Here is a 21,796-nt window from a genome sequence, read left to right on the forward strand (position 1 = left end):
TGCTGTGTTTTGCATGTGTCCATAAGGTGGGTGCGTGTCCTGACCAGCTCCAGAAATATATTTCTCTGCCCTGAGAAGCAGGAGGGGCAAGCTGGTCGGCCCTTCTCTTGGCCAAATGCAAGAACCAGATTTTGGTTTCTCTGGGAATTCTTGTTTGCAGGGTATCTGTTCCTTGGGAGATTATTTCCCGTTGATTTCTGTTGCCCCTGGGCCAGCCAGTGGTCACCCACAGAAGAAAATGGCCGCTGGGTTAGAAGGGGAAGGTGATACTCCCTGGGCACCACTGAGGGCAGGGCCTGGGTTCAAAGCGCCCCTTTGGCTCAGACACTGAGCCCCTGGCACTGCCGCTTGGCAAGTACACCCTCAGCCCCGCAGATGTGGTGATGGCATAAGGCCCTATTCAAGCATACGTGGACTCACCATGGAAGTAAAATGGAAATAAACGGCAATGGAAAGGATATGTCCCACCTCCTGCCCACCTACACTCAGCAGCAACAAAACAACAACAAAACCCCCAGAAATCTTACATTCTTTAGGGATGCTTTTCCCAAGGGTGTTTCCAGAACTAAGTCCTCAGAAAAAGGAGGGGGGTGGCTTTTGCGCTTAAATTTGTTTGGAAAATGCTCCATATTTCTCTTAGAGATTTTTCAATAGACATTAGTACATTAAAGGCTCTGACAAGTCTCGCAGAAAAGAAAGCTGTTTAGGCCAATAGCCCCCAACCCTATATAACCCTTTTTTTTTTCATGCAACACCCATTTAAGTCTCATAAAATTCAGGTTCCAAAACACTTGGCCTGTTTTCAGAGGCATCACCTCACTGGCAGCCGGCCATGCGCCCAAGGGTCCTGGGGCAATGAGGTAGAGGGAACGGCACATGAACCAGAGACAGGGCACAGGCAGCCTTGGTTCTGCCTCTCCACCTAGTTGCCTTCTCTGGCCTCAGTTTAATCCTGCATGAAATGATCTCTAATGTCCATTTTAGCTCTTTTTACCCATTTTCGTTTTTTCGAGTATCTTCGTATGACATTTTCAAACACCGAGGAATGTTGAAAAGGTTTGCCGTGAACACCTATCTACCCGCCATCTAGGCTCTACGATTCAGTTCCCTGCTCCTCCTTTGTTGCATCGCCATCCATCTATCATCCACCAATCTCACCTTTCTTTAGGCATTTTTAAATAAGCTGCAGATATTGGTATATTTTCCTCCTGAACACTTCATCATCATCCCTTACTTTTTGCAAACAAGGAAGTCACTGCCCAGAGAGGTCAGCAGACTTGCCAAAAGGTACACAGCTAGCCACATTCGTGCTGTGGTTCCAGCCCACTGCTCTCTGCTCTACCTGGGACTCTTCATGTTCTCAAGTGGACGCAGAGCCCAGGCTCTTCCCGCTAACAGGTATAAGCCAACGTCGCTTACTCCCTTGCAAAGGGCCTCCTCATCAAACGTCTCTCACATTGTTAGGCCATCCGTTTCAGACTTGGAATCTTGGGTTACTTAGACTTTTGTTTTGTTTTGTTTTGTTTTGTTTGCGGTACGCGGGCCTCTCACTGCTGTGGCCTCTCCCGTTGCGGAGCACAGGCTCCGGACGTGCAGGCTCAGTGGCCATGGCTCACGGGCCCAGCCGCTCCGCGGCACGTGGGATGTTCCCGGACCGGGGCACGAACCCGTGTCCCCTGCATCGGCAGGCAGACTCTCAACCACCACGCCACCAGGGAAGCCCTACGCAGACTTTTGACCATCGCCGCATTTGCTGTGACCTGACTTGACCCTGATGCCTATTTTTCAAGCTGGCTCTCCTTCTCTAAGGGCCAGGCTACGGCAGGTGCTCCATCCCCCGTGAAGCTCATGGGGCTGGAGAAAGGACACACATCCAGATGCATGTATGTCTGAGGTGTTGTTCCTTCTGGGGACCCCCGGCCCCAAGAAGTAGCTGGCAGGACAGCACGCTGGGGGCGTGATGAAAACGGGCCAGAGGAGGGGGTGGCATTCTGCTCTCTCTCATACGCGACGTCCGGCTCATCAGGGACTCTTGTTTAAGATGCAGGTTGTGATTCAGTAGTGGAGCCCAGGAACAAACACAAAACCACTTGTGATTCTGCAGGTGGCCCCCATATCCCACCGGAAGAAATATGCCTTAGGGTCCCTTCAAGGTGACAATCTAGCCCATTACGTCTGGAGTTAGACAGTGGCACACGGTGGGTGTGGCTACACCGTACAAGAGGTTTGTTCCTGGCTCTTAGCACATCTTCCGACAGAACTCTGATAAGTCAGAGTACCTGTGACCCAAGAGATTGGGACCAGGTCCCCTCCTGCCCCCACCCCCTACCTGCCACAGCTCAGATGCACCTGTGTCATAATCAGACAGATTTATGGCGATTCAAGGGAAGCCGGCAAAGATATTCAAGTCTGTAAGCCACCAGATGTGGTCACTGTTCTCAGGTTAAAGAAAGAAGGCAAAGCAATCTATGGAAAAAAATACGTTTATTAAGTGCACCTTCTATAAAGCAGCCAATGAAGCAGGCATCTCATTATCGGGCACATCATTCACCAACGAGCACAGAGAGCAGGTGCCACAGAAAGTCACCAACTAGAACGAAATCGAGGAATTCACATTCTGCATTTAGGGGCATTTCATCGCAATTAAACACAAAAGGTCGAGCACTTTGAAACCAGGATCTTCTTAAAAGGCAGCTTCCTGCAGTCATAACCCATAGACCCACCCCCCAAGGGAGACCAAATGGTGTGACAGACGTTTTTTCAGGGCCTAAAGAAGTAAGGCTCTGAGTCCTCAACTGTTTGCATTTCACTTTTCAACATCAGAACGATGAAACATTCCGGAAGAAAATCTGCACGCTCCAATTTACTGGCACCTCCAGGCATGTGTTAGGTTTGTAAACAGGCCTGAAACGGTGGGCAAAGGTGGCTGGAGGACCTTAGGAGTGGGGTCCAGAGGAGGACAGGAACGACCAAGCCCCAGGCAGCGTCCTGGACCCCTACTCTCCTTCTTCCAGACTTCGGTTGGGGAAGGAGCAAGCGATTGTGAAAATACTCTCCAGGACGAGACTGGGAGTGGACGGGCGTGTAGCCAGCGGCGCTGCTGGAATCAAATGTCACTGACTGGCTACAAAAGACTCCTGTGCCATAATGAGAGCCAAGGTCCCAACCAGAGCTTTCACGGGAGAAGAATGAGGAAGGTGTCCTAATTGGTTCTGGTGCCCAAGAACCTTGCAACTCCTGGGTTCTCAGCAAGTTTGTGCCCGTGGTCAGAAAAATCTATTGAGTGGCTGTCTCCTTGATCCCCAGTGGCCTCTGGCGGCTGCTAGAATGGCAACTTTCCGGGGAACAGCAGAGAATGGGGCGTCTCTGGCTGGTGAGCAGAGAGGCCCAAATGCCAACAGACCCCACCACTGCTGCACTCGCACCCAGGGTGCCCAGTGTCCTGGATGTGGGCACGGAACCCCAAACCAGCACCCTGTTAGCTTCCCAAAGAGCCAGGACTGGCTGGTGTTGACACTAAGCGCCCGTCACAGCAACACTGCACTGCCTCCGGGCTCAAAGATGACATCGTGCTCAGTCTCCAGTTATACTGAAGATCTTATCCTAAATGCTGGGGTTTCGAACACTGGCATTTCAGTGCACGCCTCTCTTCTCCCTGAACATCCAGACCCTGCTGGCTCGTTCTACTGTGTGCGTATGTGCACGTGTGTGTACAATGCAGTGTGGAGGGAGAAGAGGAAAGTGTGTGTGGAGATCTGGGGCTTTGGGAAGTGCTCTTGCTGTGTCACAGTGAGTTCAAAAATATATATGTGCAAATAAAAAAAGTGCCCCAGCGTGCCACTGAGCTGGCCAGTCCCAGTCGGAAAACCTCTGATCTATAACGGCCTGTATTTAACGACTAAAGGTGTTTCCCGGACACGGTCATGTTGTACCTCAAGGCTGAGAGGACATCTGACGACACGTTTACCGGGTATTATCACTGCTGGTACTTTTGCTGAAACCGGAAACACCATCTCTCGCAGGAAAACTGAGTAAGAAAACCATGGATTCTTCTGAAATGGTGAGTCAGTGAGAAACAAAAGTTCTAGGAGGTAAGAGATTCCAAGAAATGCATCCTTCAAGCTGGTTGCCTCTGAATTCAGCTCGTCAACATTATTTTAAGTATTTAATTCAGTGGCTTTTAGCATATTCTCAAAATCGTGCACATCACTAACCAAAGAAAATGTTCATCACCACAAAGAAAGCCCATATGACGCTCAGCGGTCACGCCCCACCCAGCCCAGCCTCCAGCCCCTGGCAACCACTGTTGTATAATTTGTCTTATACAATTTTACAATTATACAATTGTAAATTGTATACTTGTATACAATTGTATACAATTGTAAATTGTAAATTGTAAATTATACAATTTACAATATAATTTTGCCTATTCCGGGCATTTCATATAAATGGAATCATGGAGTATGTGGCTTTTCGCAAGGCTTCTTTCACTTAGCATGATGTTTTCAAGGTTCCTCCATGCTGGAGCCTGTGTGAGTACTTCCTTTCTTTCCATAGTTCAACAATGTGCCATTGCATAGATATACTACGTTTATTTATCCATTCATCAGTTGGTAGGTATTTGGGTTATTTCCATTTTTGGCTATTATGAATTATACTGCTATAAACATTTGTGGACAAGTTTTTGTGTGTATATATGCTTCCGTTTCTCTTGAGTAAATACCTAGGAGTGGCATTTCTGGCTCACATGGTAATTCTATGTTTACCTTTTTCAGGAGCTGCCAAACTGTTTTCCAAATTGGCCGCACCATTGTACCTTCCCACGAGCGATGGAGGAGAGCTCCAGTTTCTCTCCATCCTCGCCAGCACCTATCATTGCCCATGATTAGAGCCGTCTTAGTGGGTGTGCAGTGCTACTTCACTGTGGTTTTGATTTGCATTTCCCTCGTGAGTAATAATACTGAGCACCTTCTCACGTGCTTATGGGCCACTTATATCTCTTCTTTGGAGAGATACGAAAATACGTCTATTCACTTGTTTGTTCAAATATGTTGCCCATTTTTTAAACTGGGTTATTTGGCTTTTCATTCTTAAATCGTAAGAGTTCTTGATGTATTCTAGATACAAGTATATGGCTTCCAAATATTTTCTTCCATTCCATGAGCTGTCATCACTTTCTCGATAGTGCCCTATGAAACGCAAAAGTTTTGTGCCCCATTTTGATGAGGTCCAATTTATCTATTCTTCCTTTGACTTCTGTTTTGGGTGTCATTATCTAAGAAACCATGGCCTAACCCAAGGTCACAAATATTTAGCCCTATGTTGTCTTCTAAGACTTTTATAGTTTTAGCTCTTACATTTAGGTTGATGCATTTTGAGTTAATTTTTGTATATAGTATGAGGTAGAGGTCCAACCGCATTCTTTTACATGTGGATATCCAGCTGTCCAGGCGCCATTTATCGAAAAGACAATCTCCCCAATTTAATTCTCTTGTCACACTTGTCAAAAATCTTTTGGCCATAAACATAAGGGTTTATATCTGAACTCTCTATTCCATTAATTGCTCTATATATCTGTCTTTTTGTCTATATCACATTCTTTTGATTACTGTAGCTTTGTAATAAGTTTTGAACCAGGAAGGGTGAATCCATCAACTCTGTCCCTGTTTTTCAAGGTTTATTTGGCTATTCTATTATTTGTGCAATTTCCGTGTGAATTTTAGGATCATCTTAGCAATTTGTGCAAAGAAGCCAGCTAGGATTTTGATAGGGATTACACTGAATCTATGAGATCAACTTGGAGAGAGTACTGTTATCTTAACAATATTTAAGTCTCTGAGCCATGAACACAGGATGTCTTTCCATTTATTTAAGTCTTCTATTCCTTTCAACAATATTTTGTAGTTTTCAGGATGTAAGTCCTGCACTTCTTTCATTAAATTTATTCCTTTTCTTTCTGATACTATTATAAATGAAATTATTTCTTAATTTCATTTTCATACTGTTCATTGCCCATGTAAAGAAATACACTTGATTTTTGTACTGACCTTGTATTCCACAACCTTGAATTCATGTATTAGTTCCAATGCGTTTGTGTGTGCATGTGTGTGCATGAATTCCTTAGAATTTTCTATATACAAAATCACATCATCTGTAAGGAGTTTTACTTCTTTTCCAATCTGGATGTCTTTTATTTCCTTTTCTTTCCCAACTGCTTCTAAAGTATTAGCTTCTTAAACATTTTTTTCCTCTTAAACATTTTTAACCCAAGTTTTAATTGGCTGCCTGTGCCAGACAGTCTCCTAAGAGAATCTCCTGCTCTAGGGCCACCATCTGACAAGCTGGTGCTCAAGGACGCTAGCACCAGTCCACTCAAAGACAGAAGCACTCTGAGGCCAGGAGGATATCAGCACCATCACCACCAAGGTCCCATTTCTCATCCCAAGCTCAGAACACTAGGCTTCCGCACACATCTGGTCACCAATCCTATACTTACTACCTTTCACAAGACCCCAGGATAAAGGAGCAAAAAGATACTGGAGTGAAATTACAGGTCCAGGGGAAACAAAACAAAACAAACCCACAACCCATCCAGCAGCCAGATGAAACAGTGGGGTCAGGGCAGCAGGAGTACCCGTGGGAGCCCAGGGTAGATCCGGGGCTCGGCTGATGGCTGAGTCACCCTATCACCTTCCCCCACGGAGACCACTTCCCTACCCCGCTCGAGCCCCCACAAGGTGCGGAGGGGCACAAACTGAAAGGTACCTTATACACACACGTACACGACCACCAATGGCCAGACTGTCCCTGTTGTACAATCCAAGCCAAGAGGGGTGGTCCTGGCCCCACCGGTCACACCGTGGATGGCTGCGAGCAGCCCCTCTGGCTGGAGCTGTCCGGGCTCAGGACGAAGGTCGACGAGTTGCTCTTTTTGCTGACGCTTGTCTCCCTGGGCCGGCGGCCCTTCAGGCAGCTAGACGAGCAGCAGAGGAAGCGCTGCACGAGTTCGTGGAAGAGGTGGCCCGTGAAGAGCATGTAGATCCAGGGGTTGCAGCAGCTGTTGAGGCTGGCCAGCAGCATGGCGATGATGAAAGCCGAGGCTGCAGGTGGGGCGGGGGGGAGAAAGGAGAACAGGGCATCACTGCTGGGGCATGGAGCATCGCCTCCTGAGAACAGAGGCCACAGGCCAGTCACGAGACGGAGGACTAAAGAGACCAAGTCTGCCTGCCTTCCATATCCATGCTCTGGGCGTGCACTCAGCCTACCCCCCACGCCTCCCCCAGCTTAGCCCAGCCCTGGAACATTCCCTGTCCCTTCTCCCAAGCGAAGGTTACCCACCACGGGCTTCCATCGGCACGGCCGCCTGCCCGTCCATTCATCACTCACCCCGCGAGTATCGACTGCCTCCCACTCAGAGTATCCAAGAGCTCAGAGGCAGAAGCTGCCAGACCTAGTTTGTATTCTAGCCCCGCCAGCAACAAATACTTTAACTCCCCAAGAAACTGCTGTTGCCTAACCTTTAAATGGGGTAACAAGAGTCCCCAGATCTCCCGGGAACACTGCGAGGGTGAAAGAGCACCTGCTACCTGAAGGATGCTTAGGAGGTTCCCAGGCAGAGAAGGGAGGAAGGGCGCTTCGGGCAGAAGGAACGTCACAGGCAAAGGCGCAGTGACAAGAAGGCGTGTGCTGCCTTCACAGCTGAGAACACTGAAAGTGTTTCTGTGAAGATACGCCTAAGAGCACTGCTTCAGCCGACAAATAAGACCTGTGCAGGAGAAGGGGACACTAAAATTATGTGAGGCACTGTGCAGAAGCTATTACACTGAGGATTTACTGAATTTCAGGTAAAATTAATGATCAGAAATCAACTTCAAGACATTGCTTGTCACAAATTTAAGCTTCAGGGAGGAAGAAAAATTCCTAATCCTAAGTACCTCCAAATAGGGGGTGGGGTGGGGAGCCTGGGTTTCCTTCAATGGTCTTAATCTGACAAATGTACACACTCCCAGCGGCAGAGGAGGACACAGGCACCCCCCCCCAGAAACCCACACGGAAAACGGTGTTCCCAAGAATGCTGTTCACGGCCACACCCTTACGAGTAACGGTAACTGCAAGAAGGCTTGGAAAATCCACTAGTCCGATATTTTCTGCAACAAGTTTTCAAGGAAGAACTCCAGAATTCAAGAGCTCAATCCAGGAAAGAATTTCTCACAGGCCAACTGGAGTTGCAAGATCTAGACACCACTGTGGACGCAGACAGAGCACAGAGATGTCTGTCAGCCACGTCTCCAAGCACCAAAGGGGGAGGGTGACTGTTTAAGAGGAATTCAGTGGTTCTCAAAGTGGGGTCCCCAGCTCACCTGGGAACTTGACAGAAGTGTAAATTCTGAGGCCCCACCCTAGATCTAGTGGATCAGACTCCTGGGGGTGAGGCTCAACGATCTGCTATAAACAGTCCTCCAGGGGATTCTGACGCACACCCAAGTTTGAGAACATCATCTGCTCTAATTACCTGGTGCACCTGCTGGAACAAAAGAAAGCTAAAACATGCAAAGTCCACAAGTCCTGCAAACGAAAATGTTTAGAAAGCAAAGGATTAGAAAGTAAACCTAATCCTTAGACTAAAATAGTAAAGATAAGTGAAGGGTGGGGTGGGGGGAAGCCAGTACTGTTGAATTCTATGAAAGAGAATGGAAAAAAGTATTTGATTTCCATGTGTAAAAAAGGATGAATTTAAGTTTAGAAACCTGGTGAAATATCACAAAGTCTAAAAATATCTCAAAATTGTAATTAAACATATAAAATAAAAGAGACAAAATAAACACATAAAAGTCAAAATTTAAAAAGGCATCGAGGGACTTCCCTTGTGGTCCAGTGGTTAAGACTCCGTGCTTCCAGCGCAGGGGGCGCGGATTCGAGCCCCGGTCGGGGGATAAGATCCCACATGCTGCACGGCACGGCAAAAAGATTTTAAAAAAATTTTTTTTAAAGGCATTGAGAAGTAAAGTGCCAGACACAAGGGAAGAACACAGGCGTACAGAGCTGTGAAATGGGTAGAAGGACGTGTCGGGGATGCAGTTCTCACTTGAACAGAAAGGCAGCATGTTCTACCTCGCTGAACAATTACAAGGCATTATCTTAGCTATTCATGTAAGTTACTCGCCTCACTCTGGACATTTGGATCTTTTAACTTATTTATCCTATTTTTTATAAACAACCTACAGAAACAGTAACCACAGAAAAGTAAACAGTTAATGAATTCCTGAGCAGCCCCACCCGAGTTTTCCCACCTCCAAGTGGCCAGCCTGGATGGGAGGAGTTGGGACCACGGCCAGCACCTCTATCCCCACCTGGTGGCCACAGACACGAATGACCGGCCTGGCCTGGCTCTCGGGGAAGGATGACCCTCTAAGCTGAACCTGCTCGTATCAAGTTGCCAAATGCTAAGGGCACATTTGGACTTTTTAAAAATGTGGCAATATCCTAACCAACCAAAGACATGGGTTCCCAACAGGGGAATTTCAAGCTATTTGGGAATAAAACACAGGCTATGGAGGACATTTCAAAGGAAGGATGTTGCAGAAATAAAGGTACAAAGGTGAGACTGTCCAACAGCATTCAGGGGCTGCCAGAGTTGGGGGCGGGGGTGGGTTCACAGGAGAGGAAACTGGAAAGAGCAAGGCTGAGGAGGAGGACCTTGAATCCAGGCGGAGCACGAACCTAAATCTACAGGCACTGGGGAGCCATTGACGGTTTCTGAGCACAAGGACTAACTGCCCCTCATCTACTTCCTGCACTTACTTCATCTTCTTTAGGCTATAACATCGCCCTTTGCAGTGGCTAGAAAGGCTTCCTGGAATTGAAGAAGGAGAGGAACAGAACAAAGCATGGAAAGCGTCGTCCTTGGCATTTCATGATGCTGCTTCCAAGGGGGCATATGACAAGGCAGCAATGTCAACCATGGGAATCACGGCTCAAGCTTGCACAGAGGAGTTTTCAAAGCGGTCTCATCTCCATTTTATACATGAGGAAAGTGAAGCTCGGAGAAGGAAAGTGCCTTCCCCAGGGACACACAAGTCACCCTGTGTTCCCACCTGAAAGTAATGAAGCTGGATGCCTTTTAAAGCTAGGTCAGCATTCATACTAGTCAGCTTGACTCCAGTGAGCAAATCCCCTCACTCCCAAAGCAGACATGGGCTGACTGGGCAACTGCCCTCATATGATTTGAAGGACAGAGTCAGAGAGCAACTTTCTTTTCCTAAAACAGATGTAGGCCCCCTCGGAGGCTAAGCACTGCCCACTCCCCAGTAATGGTCTTTTATATTATTTTTTTTAATAAATTTATTTTATTCATTTATTTTGGGCTGCGTTGGGTCTTTGTTGCTGCACGCGGGCTTTCTCTAGTCATGGCGAGCGGGGGCTACTCTTCATTGCAGTGCGTGGGGCTTCTCCTTGCAGTGGCTTCTCGTTGCAGAGCACGGGCTCTAGGCGCACGGGCTTCAGTAGTTGTGGGTTGCAGGCTCTAGAGCACAGGCTCAGTACTTGTGGTGCACGGGCTTAGTTGTTTCGTGGCATGTGGGATCTTCCCAGACCAGGGATCGGGCCTGTGTCCCCTGCATTGGCAGGCGGATTCTTAACCGCTGTGCCACCAGGGAAGTCCCGTAATGGTCTTTCTCTTTTTTTTTTTGTGATATGATACGAGGGCCTCTCACTGTTGTGGCCTCTCCCATTGCGGAGCACAGCCTCCGTACGCGCAGGCTCAGCGGCCGTGGCTTATGGGCCCAGCCGCCCCGCGGCATGTGGGATCTTCCCGGACCAGGGCATGAACCCGTGTCCCCTGCATCGGCAGGCAGACTCTCAACCACTGCGCCACCAGGGAAGCCCCTGTAATGGTCTTTTAAAATCCGGGAGGGGAAACCCATTGCCTCCTATCAGATCACCATCCTTCCTGGCAGAAATGTCTCCTGGTCTGGACGAGGGGCCAGCAAACAGCCCATGGGCCAAACCCCACCTGCTGCTTGTTTTGTAAATGAAGCTTTACTGAAACACAGCCACATCCATTCATTCATATATCGTCAATGCCAGCTTTCGCACTACAAGGGCAAAGCTGAGTAGCTGTTACAGAGACCTTATATCCTTGCGAGCCTCAAATATTTACTGTTTGGCCTTTTACAGAAAAAGTGAGCCAATCCTTGACCTAAATGCCTGTAGGAGAAGATGTTAAAAAGCAGAAGAAAAGGGCTCAAAAAGGGGAGGGGCAGACCCACAGGGTAAGCTGAGCTCACTTCTCCCCACGCCACCAGAAGCAGAAGTGGGTGATGCCTTTACTTTTAAGTACCCAGACCTCCCACAAACCCTGGCTCGGCCACCTTGCACCTGGGGCCAGAGGGTAACTCCCTGTCCCGGGCAGCCCACGTCCAGTGCCTGCTGCACACCAGGGCACCAAGGTCCGCCCCGTGCCTGCGTGCCAGCTGCTCTGAAGAGCTACCGAGCTCCTGGCAACAATGGCCCCAGCCACATTTTCCATAAAGCAGAGCGACGGTGACGTCAGTGTGGATAAAAGGCGGCCCTGGAAACCAGAATCGACAGACTCATCCAAGAGAGGTGTGGTCAGCAGCCAGCACCTCCTGGGGGGGGTCTGGCCATCGGGGAGCCCCTCACAGAGGATCCGGACGCAAACCTGTGGGGTGTGAACCCCCCTCCCACCCACTCATTTCTCTGAGCCACATCTACTGTCTGAGCTTTAATATCCTCATCTGTGAAATGGAGGTGACACCCTCAAGGACTTGGAGAAAATCGAAAAATAAAAAAAAGTGTGAAAGGGCTTTGTAAACGGCAAAGTGTTTGTTCAGGTTATCGTATTATTACTTACAGATACGAAATATGATCAACTGTGTATAACTTTTTATCACCCAAGGTTGGGGACGCCTAATCTAACGTTGATTCAAGAAACTGTCCTTTACCCTCTTCTCCCCGACTTCAAAATTAAAAAGAACGAAACAAAACAAAATGAAAACCTGGAGCCCTGGGACTGGATTACATGACCCCAGAGGAACTCTAGATAGTCCGTTTTGGAAAAACCCAAAAGGGACGGGGGCTGCAACCACGTGCAAGAGCGGGATTTCAGGGTCTCCACCGGGAGAGCTGGTTCTCATCCGTCTCTTCCACTCCACTCGGTAAAAGGAACACTTGTCCCCCAGGACTGAGCCCTGAGGGCCTGCAAAAAGCTCTCTCTGGTCCTGGCAGAGAAGGAAGGTCGAGTGGGAGGCGCCGGGCCAGGGATCGGCCCTCACACCTGCCTGGCCAGGGCTTAGGGCATGGGGCAGGGGGTGGGGGCTGGAAATGAGGAGATCGATGTTCCACTCAGTGCCAGCCACCGAGTTGGCCCTGGGGACATGCCCTCAGGGGATTTACAAACTCAGGTGGGAAAGAGAGAAGCACAGACAGGCCCTCCAGTCAACAGGGAGCTGCAGCACTCGGGGAGGGGGGGGCCCAGGGCTGGGGACTAGGGGTGATCTTCAAGCGGGGGCTCCTACATGCCAAGCAGAGGCCTGAGCGGGAATGGCCACGCGCCAATGGCAAGCGTCCCCTCCTGGGCACTGTACCCCCGGGACACAGACACCACGCTGAACTTCCACCTGGCGCCCTCACTCACGGAGGAGGTGGACAGCCGAGGGCCATGCGAGGACAGGGTGCCCCCAGCAGTCACCCACCCACCAGTCCGGCTTTACTCAAGCCCCAAGAAGTCCCCTGTTCGGATTTCCCGGCACTGCCCCCGCCCGTCACCATCGCGTCACCCTGGGCTCAAATTAGCCCAGAACAGCTGACGGGGCACCTGGCCATGGCCTCTCCGGCTGCGCCGTTCCTGAGGCAACGAACACGTGTCACATACAATTCAAAGACCGGTGGCTCAGCTGACACCTCTCATCTGAATCAAGCTCATCCACTCTCCTAAGAGGCTCTCACTCCAGAAACCAGTCACTTGGTTCAAGGTCTCCGCCCCGCCGCCCAGATCCTGAATCAGGTCTCCCTCACAAGGAAACTAAATCCCTATTCCTTTAGGAGCTACATGAGAATTTGGGAGTTGTGGTGTACAGAAGGCTTTTTTACAAATGTTTTTTGAATGTGCACTTACATAAGGATTGAATACTAACATGTACTCCAGGGCACCTTCTCTGAAAAGACCACCATTTTACCACACTGGAATTGTAGAAGTCACAGATGTGTGATCTCACCATGTGTAAGATCAGGAAGAAGAGCTAAATTTGTGGGCTACAGAGCTTTAAATGGTCTGTGATGTCACTGCTCAAATCTGGGGATATGTGGGGCCCACCGGGCAAGACCTGAGGAATAACCACATCCTAGAAGCAGAAGAGCTGGGGCTTCCTGTGAACAACCAGCCCTGCTCTACCCTTCAGAGAATGACAGGGCCCTGCCACCAACTTGGGCCACACGTGTAAAGGCAAGCCACATGTTTTGGTCACAGAGATGATACATTAAAGCCTCATTACTCAATGTGCAGTCAACAGGCCAGCTGCAGGGGCCCTGCACAGGCATCACCTGGGAAATTGTTAAAAATACAGACTCATGGGCCTCACCCAGACCTAATGAATCAGAATCTGCGCTTTACCAAGTTCCCCCACGTGATCTGTGTGCACTCTGAAGCATGACAAGTATTCCTCCAATACAGGGAAAGAAAATAAAGTAACTGTTCAATGATCTCATCAGGGAATGTGCATCTGCTTCTCTGCACAGCCAGCTCCTACTCACCCTTCAAAACCTTTTGCAAATGTTGCTTCCTCTCTGAAATCCTCCTGATTTTTTCCCAGGGAGACTGAATCAATAAATACCTCCTGGGGGCACTCACAGTACTTGATAAACGAATACCTCTCTCACAGTATCACCCCTTCATACTGTCATTATTCATGTTAATAATCTGTGGTTGGGGACTGTGTCTCATTTGTGGCTCTGTCCTTGGCTGCTAGCAGAAACTGGAAAATGGGAAATGTTCAATAAGGGACTAAGTTGAAGTGGGCATGAAATCAGCAGACAGGAAGTCCTGATAAATCAGCCACCGACACTAGCATGTTGGAAAAGCAAAAAGACAATTTCCCTGCCTGACAATGGGAGATGGGCCCCTAACAAGATGACTGGACTCAAATGCAATTCCCTCTGGGAAATTAAGTTCACAGTCAGATATCAAGGTCAGGCAGAGAGAAAGAGAAAGAAAGAGAAATGAGTAGGAGTGACCATTAGAGTGTGAGGCATGGGCCGTGGAGGGCACAGGCCCGTGGTACTGCAGCATCTGGCAAAGGGTGGGAGGCGCCAGCTCCCAGTAGAGTAAGGAGGAAGGTGCTGGCAGAGGGTGCCTCTCAGTGGCCAGGAATCAGGATCACCGGAACCAGGAATCAGGGGCTGGGACCACGAAAGACCGTCACACCTCCTTCCCGCCCGTCCCTCATGCAAGGGTCCCCTTGGGTTTCCAAACCCAGAGCTAGACCCTCCCCACCTTGCCTCCTACTGTCTCCTCCAGGCAAGGCCTTAACTTCTCTTGACCTCTTAACAATGCCGTTGTTCCCAGCATCCCCGGGCTTGCCATCACTCAACAAAGACTGCAGCCCCTCAGTGAAAATGTGCTCCTGAGCTCACGACAACCTGCATTCCCTCAGCTGCACGCACTGACCCCAGGACGCTGAAACATCTTGAAATTTCTCTATTTTTAAAGCATTGATTGAGCACTTACTACATGCCAGGCCCTGTGCCACCAGCACCCTCCACCCGGCCCACAACCTAAACCCTATTCTTAACCCCAGCAAACAGTCCCAGACAGTTCCAGTCAGCCACCCAGGGGGACGGCTGCTGCTCCATCTGGCCACACCCGGGGACAGAACCATCCCGGCAGAAGCTGGGGGCGTCCCCCCCCAGAGACCAACCTTGGCCTCACTGTCCCACGTCTATGCATGTGCCAGCTGCTAGCCACAGGAGGGCAGGGGAGGGACTGGGGAGGGGTCCTTGCCAACTCTCCTCATAGGAGGACAAATTGAGGCAGAGGTTGTGTGGACAGGACCCTTGGGAGGCACTGAATCACTGCTTATAGAATGAACGCACTGGAGGAGGAAGGAGACCCTCAGGTGGGGGCAACAGGGAAAGCTTTACGAGAGTCAGAACTGGATGAAGCTGCCTTGTCCAATTGTTTAGGTTGTACACTGCACAGCTCCTAGGAATACCATTCTCACAGACCATTCTCATTCTCAGGTTCCTTAAATGGAACGCCCTGGAGTTATGCACAAAGCAGCCCACACAGTGGACTTGGGCTCTGCTCTCTGCCCTATCATCGGGTTGCCTGACCAGCAGGCCCCTCCAAGGTATGTGGTCCACCCACACCTCGGGCACAGTGTCCTTGGAAAGGCAGGGTGGGCGGGCAGCCACACTGGAGGGGCCACAGTTCCACAAAAACCGGGAGGTGCTGGCAAGCTCATTTCACAGACGGGGGAAACACTTAAAACTAGGCCTCCTGTGCATTTCCACCTTCCTCCTGGTACCCTCCCGGGCAGAAGCTTGATTGCTCCCAGTGCTGGGGCGCTCACTTCTTCACCAAGTAGCCAACCCTACGGCCAGAGCGCCGCCTAGAGAGCTGTCACTTCTCTTGAGTCCAGCCCTGTGCACCCAGCCCAGCCCCGTGACGGGCACCTTCCTCTTCCCATGCCCTACACATGTGTTCAGCAAGCGCCGCTTGAGCTCGGACAGGTGGCCCGCCCTGTGCTGGGCACTGGGCACACACCAGTGAACAGGACAGGTGGTGCCCCCGCTGTGACAAGGCTCACAGTCCAGCTCTCCGGCTTTCACGAGCTTCTCCACATACCAAACCTCCCCGGACACCCCGCCTACCGTCCAGCAGACTCTGCTGCCACCCCAGGCCCCTCCACCCAGGCTCTCAAGAGAGAAACGTCTAGCTCCTCCAGCTCAAATCCCTGCCGAGATTCTCAAAGTCAATCCCACGAAGGCAAACAAAACATTTAACAACTAGAATGGGGGGAGGAGAGAAGAGTGACACTGACCACGTGGCTCCCCCAGGTGCCACGGGCCATACCATGTCATCCTCGTATCAGCCCCACGAATAGACTTGCTATCCTCCTTGTAAGAGAGGAGGAAGAAGCTGAAGCTCAGAGAAGGGAGACCACCTGCTCAAGGACACACAGGAGAAAGTGGGAGGGCGGGCTCCAAACACAGGCCAGTCACGTGGCTCCAACACCTGCTCTTTCCCTGCACGGGGACCTGGGAACCTACAGCGCCCGCCCACGGTCTCCACCAAGTGGATCCATCATCCATCTTCATCTCCTCCCTGAGAACCACTCCTTGGGACCAGCAGCAAAGCAAGTTCCACGGAGTTCAAGGGAAAAGGCCGGTGCCAAGTCTTTGGCTATGCAATTTGATCCTGAAAGTTCCATCCGGGGCTTGTCCAAACCTGCCAGGGGTGTCTGGTCCCAGCCCTCCTTCTGCAGCGTGACCAGTCACACCAAAGCAGGGCCCTACCAGCATGTGGCTGCTCTGAAACGGGGTGGGGGGAGGGGGGCTCATTACATTACCACAACCCTCCCCTTGCTTTTTTCTCCTCTCCCTGCTTTTCTCTCTGAACAATGCAAATACTGAAATTGAGAGTTCTCCTCTTTGCTTTGGTTCTTACGAAAGGAAGCCCCACGTGCAGCTCACCCCCTGCCCCGGACGGAGACTTCATAATTGCTATTACTGTATTACCATTTCTCTAACCTTTTCCCCCGTTCTTCCCAGCTTCCTCACATCCATTTTATCTTGCTGTGGTACCCGAATCTTTGGGCCCCCCCTCAAATTATTTTTGGAACAAGGTGAGCTCTAAACCCACAAAGGCAGCACTTGGTGTGACTGAAGGTGTACAAGGGGAGAGATGGGAAAAGCGTGCTGGATTTCGAGGGAATCTGGGGGGAGGGAACCCTAAGGAAGGAGGGACCTGGAGTCCTGTGGTGGCCACGAGGCCAGCTGCCAAGACACGTGTGACTTCTCCAGCCGCCCTGTTGGCCCCGACCCATGGTCAGGGGTTAAGGAGCTGCTCGCTGGCCCAGAGGCTTTCGTGATGAAGCTGACAGCAGGAACGGGGCCCCACTCCTGCGTCCCTGAGGCTGCCTGCCCCCGGGCTGCTGGGAAGAATGTCTCGCTGTTCACAAGGGCTCCCTGGATTTCCACTCGCCAGGAGATGAGCAGAGCCAGGGGCCCTGATCTAGAGAGTTTGTGTTCTGGTAAATTCCCTTCCTCCTGGACAGGAAAGTGAGGGCTGTGCATCAATTCCACTTTGCTGATCAAAAGCTCAAGTAGCTCGAATGTCCCTGTCTTGTTCCTTCCTTACTACGTGCCCAGAGCCTCGAGACTGAGTCACGTCTCCGAAGTGACTGTAAACGCAATTGTTCTGATCCCAGCCTGCTACTCGTGATTATCCAGGTTAAGGCCAAGTGGGCACAAGGCGTGCTTCTGGCTCAGCCCACATCCCCGGACCCTGCAGCCCTGAGGCCGAGGCGCGACCTGACCAGGCCAGCGGCAGGTGCCCAAGTCCTCTGTGGTCGGTGAGCCGGGAGCCCGCTCCTGACAGCACTCGGGGAGGGAGTGCTGGCAGCAGCGGCATCAGGACTCTCCTGCCGTCTGCGTTTGTGCTCTTCTCAGAGCATCCAAGGCAGAATGCCAAGGGGGACCCGGAAGACCTGGGTGTTTCACGTGCCACCACCATTTCCCCTGAACCAGGAAAGGAGCAAAGAGAAACAGGACCTGAGGCTCCTGGAGCCCGAGTAGAAGCCCGTCTCTGCTGCACATCTCCCCTCCCACCCCCCAACCACCCCCCCAGAAATCCTCAGGTGGCCACATGTACCCAAAATGCCTCTGGCCCCACTTTAGCTGGGAACTCCCTCTTGCTCTCTCTTCCTGTATCTTGTTTTTAAGACAGGAAAATGAATTGTTCGATAAGCTTTTCAAGTGTAGAAAAGATCTAAACTTTACTAAGTAACCATGATCTGCGTTGACCACATACTCATTCTCTAGGGAGGAAAGTGAGGAGAAGCACAGGTGCAGTCATGGAAGTCATGGGGGAAGGGAGACGGGAGGGAGGAGAAAAGTTACCAGGGAGAAAATGAACAGGAGAGGCGAGGGGACAGCAAAGAGAGGAGCAGACTATCTGCAGAATGGACGAACTCGAGGAGAGAGAAGACCCTTCAGTGAGTAAAGGCTGCAGGGAGGCCTAGATACCAAGTCTCCCCAATAGCTGCTCTAAGGGTCTCATTTCCTTAAGGGCTGGTGTCTGAGCTCCTCAAGACCTGGGTCAAGTAGCTCTTCAGATCCCACCCAGGAAACAGGTGTGGCCTGATGCCTTGTCTAGAAACACCCACTCCTGGCTTTTGCCCAACCCAACTCCCTAGTCACGTGCCCTTCAAAAGAAGCCTGGTGCTGGGGGGATGAGGTGGGGGCAGAAACCCCAGTTCTAGTCTGCCTCCCATCTGCTGTGTGACCTGGAGCCAGTGCCTTCCCCTCTTTGGACCGCCGAACCCCTTCTGCAAGGTGTTCCCAGGGGCTGCACCACGAAGCCAGGCTGGCTTTGCTGAGTCTTCACAGCAATCCTCACTTGCAAACCACCCAGCCGGGCATACCCCAGGTGCTCAATAAATGCTGAATGATAACTCCTCTGGCCACTAAAGCAAACACTGGGCTAACTGGGATGGCTGGGGCAAGCACGGAGTCTGAGGTCTGGGGAAGAGAGCAAAGCAAAGTTATCCAACTGCATGAAGGAAGATTTCAGCTTCCACGGAGTGGCTATGTTGGAGACTACTGTTAGCAGTAGTGATTCTATCCAGAAACGGGACATTTGCGCTATCTCAAGGACAGAAGAGGTGAAAGCAAACCCCTCGGGTCTTTCCTTACAAGCATTTCAGCCGCGGGCATCCCAGCGCAGTGTTACGTGCTTACCCTCAAACCAAAAGGTCTAAGTCATTCACCACCACTGATCCCTCCTATTCTTTGCTAATGAGCTACCTGAATTGTCCGTGGTGAAGGCTGAAGGCGGGAGCTGCCTGGGGGTCCCAGCCGCAAAGCGACGGCTACAAGTCGGACCCGAGGCGCTCTGCTCCCCCAAGATCCCTCCCCACAGAGCCTTCCATTCTACCCTCTCCTCCCGGTCTCCCGGCCACCCTCAGCCCTGACCTCCCAGTCCTTCAATCTGGAGAGGGCGTTCACCGCCTCCCGAAATCCCCCAGCCTCCCCAGTCAAATGGGAAAGTCTGCGTCCCCTTTCCCTTCCCTGCCCGTCCCCGCCCCCCACCCAGGAGAAGCGCCATCTCTGCTCCTGAACACCGCCGGCCCCGCACCTGCCCGCCGTCCCCGCGGTACTCACCTCCGCGCAGCACAGCTCGCCGTCTCCACTGGGCGACGGGCTCAGGACTAGTCTCCGCACCCTGACGGCGCCCCGCCCCGCAGCTTCTCAGCACTTGCTGGGGAGGAATCCAATCGCCCACCTCCCGCTGCTCTGATCCAAACCAGACCTCGGGCTCAGGTTGACTTGAACTTAAAGTAGCAGCTCAACGTAAAGTGAACTTTACGTGGCAGGAGCTTGAGCTTGGGCCTGGGTTGGAAACTCGGCTCCCCCACTTCGCTAAGCAGGTGGAAAAGGCCAGTCACTGGAACCTCAGTTTCCTGGTCCATAACAGTGAACCAAATATGTAGCCCAAAGACTGTGCTAGGGATTTTCCGTGCACTTCCTCATTTCATTCCCCTGCTGCTGGGGAGAGCTAGTACTTTTTTCATTTTTGCTATTTTACGGAAAGGGAAGTCAAGGCTCAGGGAAGTTACGCCCCAAATCACTAGGCCAGCGGATGACGGGGCCATGACTCAAATCCCCCCATGAGGCCCCCAGAACAGAACGGCCCCTGGACGTTCAGATGCAGCAAGACCACGGCCCCGCCCCGCCGCGCGCCCTCCTCCCGCTTTCCCGCCAGCGCTACCTTCCTTGGGCGCCTCGGCGTCCCAGACGCTCCACATCTGCACGAAAAAGAATGGCGTCCAGCACACGATGAAGGCCAGCACGATGATGAAGGTCATTTTGACCGTGCGGATCTTGGCCTTGGAGATGAGCTTGACGCTGCTGACGCGGGCCAAAGCCCCGCGCCCCGCGCAGTCCGCCGCCGCGCCCTCGGGTCCCGCGGCCGCCTCGGCCGCCGCCGCCGCCGCCGCCGTCTTGAGCCGCAAGTTCTGCCAGATCTTGAAGGTGATGAGGCCGTAGCAGGCGGCAAGCACGAGGACGGGCACGATGTAGACGGCGAGCGTGATCCACGTGATGTAGGCCTTGGGCCCCCAGGGCTGGATGAAGACGGCCCAGCAGTCGAAGACGCCATCGGCCACCTCGCGCAGCGAGAAGATGTGCACCTGCGGCGCGCTGGCCACCAGGCAGCCCAGCCATGTGGCGAGCACGGCCAGACGGTCGGTGCGGCGGCGCAGTACGCGCAGCGGCTGGCAGATGGCCAGGCAGCGGTCGAGCGACATAAGCAGCAGGAGGTAGGTGGAGGCGAACATGCCCACCACCTGCAGGTACTTGACGAGGCGGCATAGCAGGTCGGGTCCGTAGAAGCGGAAGGTGATGTCCCACAGCAGCTGCGGCAGCACCTGGAACACCGCCACCACCAGGTCGGCTATACTCAGGTGCTTCATGAAGAAGAAGAGGCGCGAGTGCTTGCGGCGCGTGGTGCGCAGCGCCAGCAGCACGCACGCGTTGCCGCTCAGCGCCAGGAAGAGGATGAGGCACAGCACGGCCACCTCCACCCGCGCCAGGGCCTCGTTGCGCTGTGGCGGCCCAGCGGTGAGGTTGCCCTCGGCCCCCGGGGGCGCCGCGCTCCCGTTGACCGCCTCGGCGCTCCAGTTGGCGGCAAGCGCACCCTCCATGACGGTGGCCGCCGCCGTGCGCCCCAGGCCTTCGAGCCCTTTAAGGCGTGGCGCGCGGGGCGGGGCCCGACGCGCAACCCGGGCGTGCCTGGGGGCTCCTGGGTTCCACTCCCTGAGACTCCGCGGAGCGATCTGACGGATCGGCCTCTGAAACAAACCCCGAGGGCCGTGAGAAAACGCACGCTTCTCTGCCGACGCCTGTGCGGCTCAGCTGTCCCCTTCCCAGGAACCCCAAATCATCTAGGACTAGGGTCACAACCGCCGGCCCTGGGGTTGCTCAGCCGCCGCCCCAGAAATCCCCGTTTCAGGTACCTCCCTCTGAGACACGAAATGAGCGGGAATGCCGGACCCGCAGTTCCTTGAGAAAGTCGCTTCCAATGAAGGAGACGGAGACGGAGGGTTAAAATCAGTTTCCTCCGGGACTGGGACTTATAAGCCAGCCACCTCCCCTAGGGATCCCCCCAACTAGCTATCCACACCCCAGAACCCACAGCACAGCCACCTCTCCTAGTAAACCCTACTCCAGTTGCTCCCGCCGGAGACCCCCCCAAATAGCCACCTGCCTGGGAAACCCAGCTCAAGACCAGCCCCCTCCAACCCCCCGTTTCTAAAATGCCTAGCCATCCACCCCTGAACTTCCACAACAGCTGCTTCTTTGGAACCCAGTCCAGTGGTCCATCCTGGAGGCACTCCTGGCTCAATACTACCCAGGACGCCCAAACGCTGTTCCCAGTACCGCTCTGGCTAGACACCTCTCGCGGGTTTCCTCCCCAGCCCAGCATCCTGGAAAGTTCGGGAACTCGACACGTGTCTTGGCCCCCGACAGCCGAGGGAGGCGGCGCCTCCAGGAACCA

At 52.4% G+C, this 21,796-nt stretch overlaps 1 protein-coding gene across 1 annotated transcript; it reads right to left on the reverse strand.

The window, feature by feature from the left end:
- Window positions 1-6,203: 6,203 nt before the first annotated feature.
- Window positions 6,204-20,942, reverse strand: OXTR (oxytocin receptor). Its single transcript, XM_067755880.1, has 2 exons — window positions 20,009-20,942; window positions 6,204-7,100 (listed from the first exon to the last, which is right to left on the reverse strand). The coding sequence occupies exons 1-2, from the start codon at window positions 20,940-20,942 to the stop codon at window positions 6,853-6,855; spliced, it is 1,182 nt and encodes a 393-aa protein (XP_067611981.1). The 3' UTR covers window positions 6,204-6,852.
- Between the last annotated feature and the right edge of the window lie 854 nt (window positions 20,943-21,796).

The sequence above is a fragment of the Pseudorca crassidens genome, chromosome 10, assembly GCF_039906515.1.
Source record: "Pseudorca crassidens isolate mPseCra1 chromosome 10, mPseCra1.hap1, whole genome shotgun sequence".
In the NCBI taxonomy this organism is placed as follows: Eukaryota; Metazoa; Chordata; class Mammalia; order Artiodactyla; family Delphinidae; genus Pseudorca; species Pseudorca crassidens.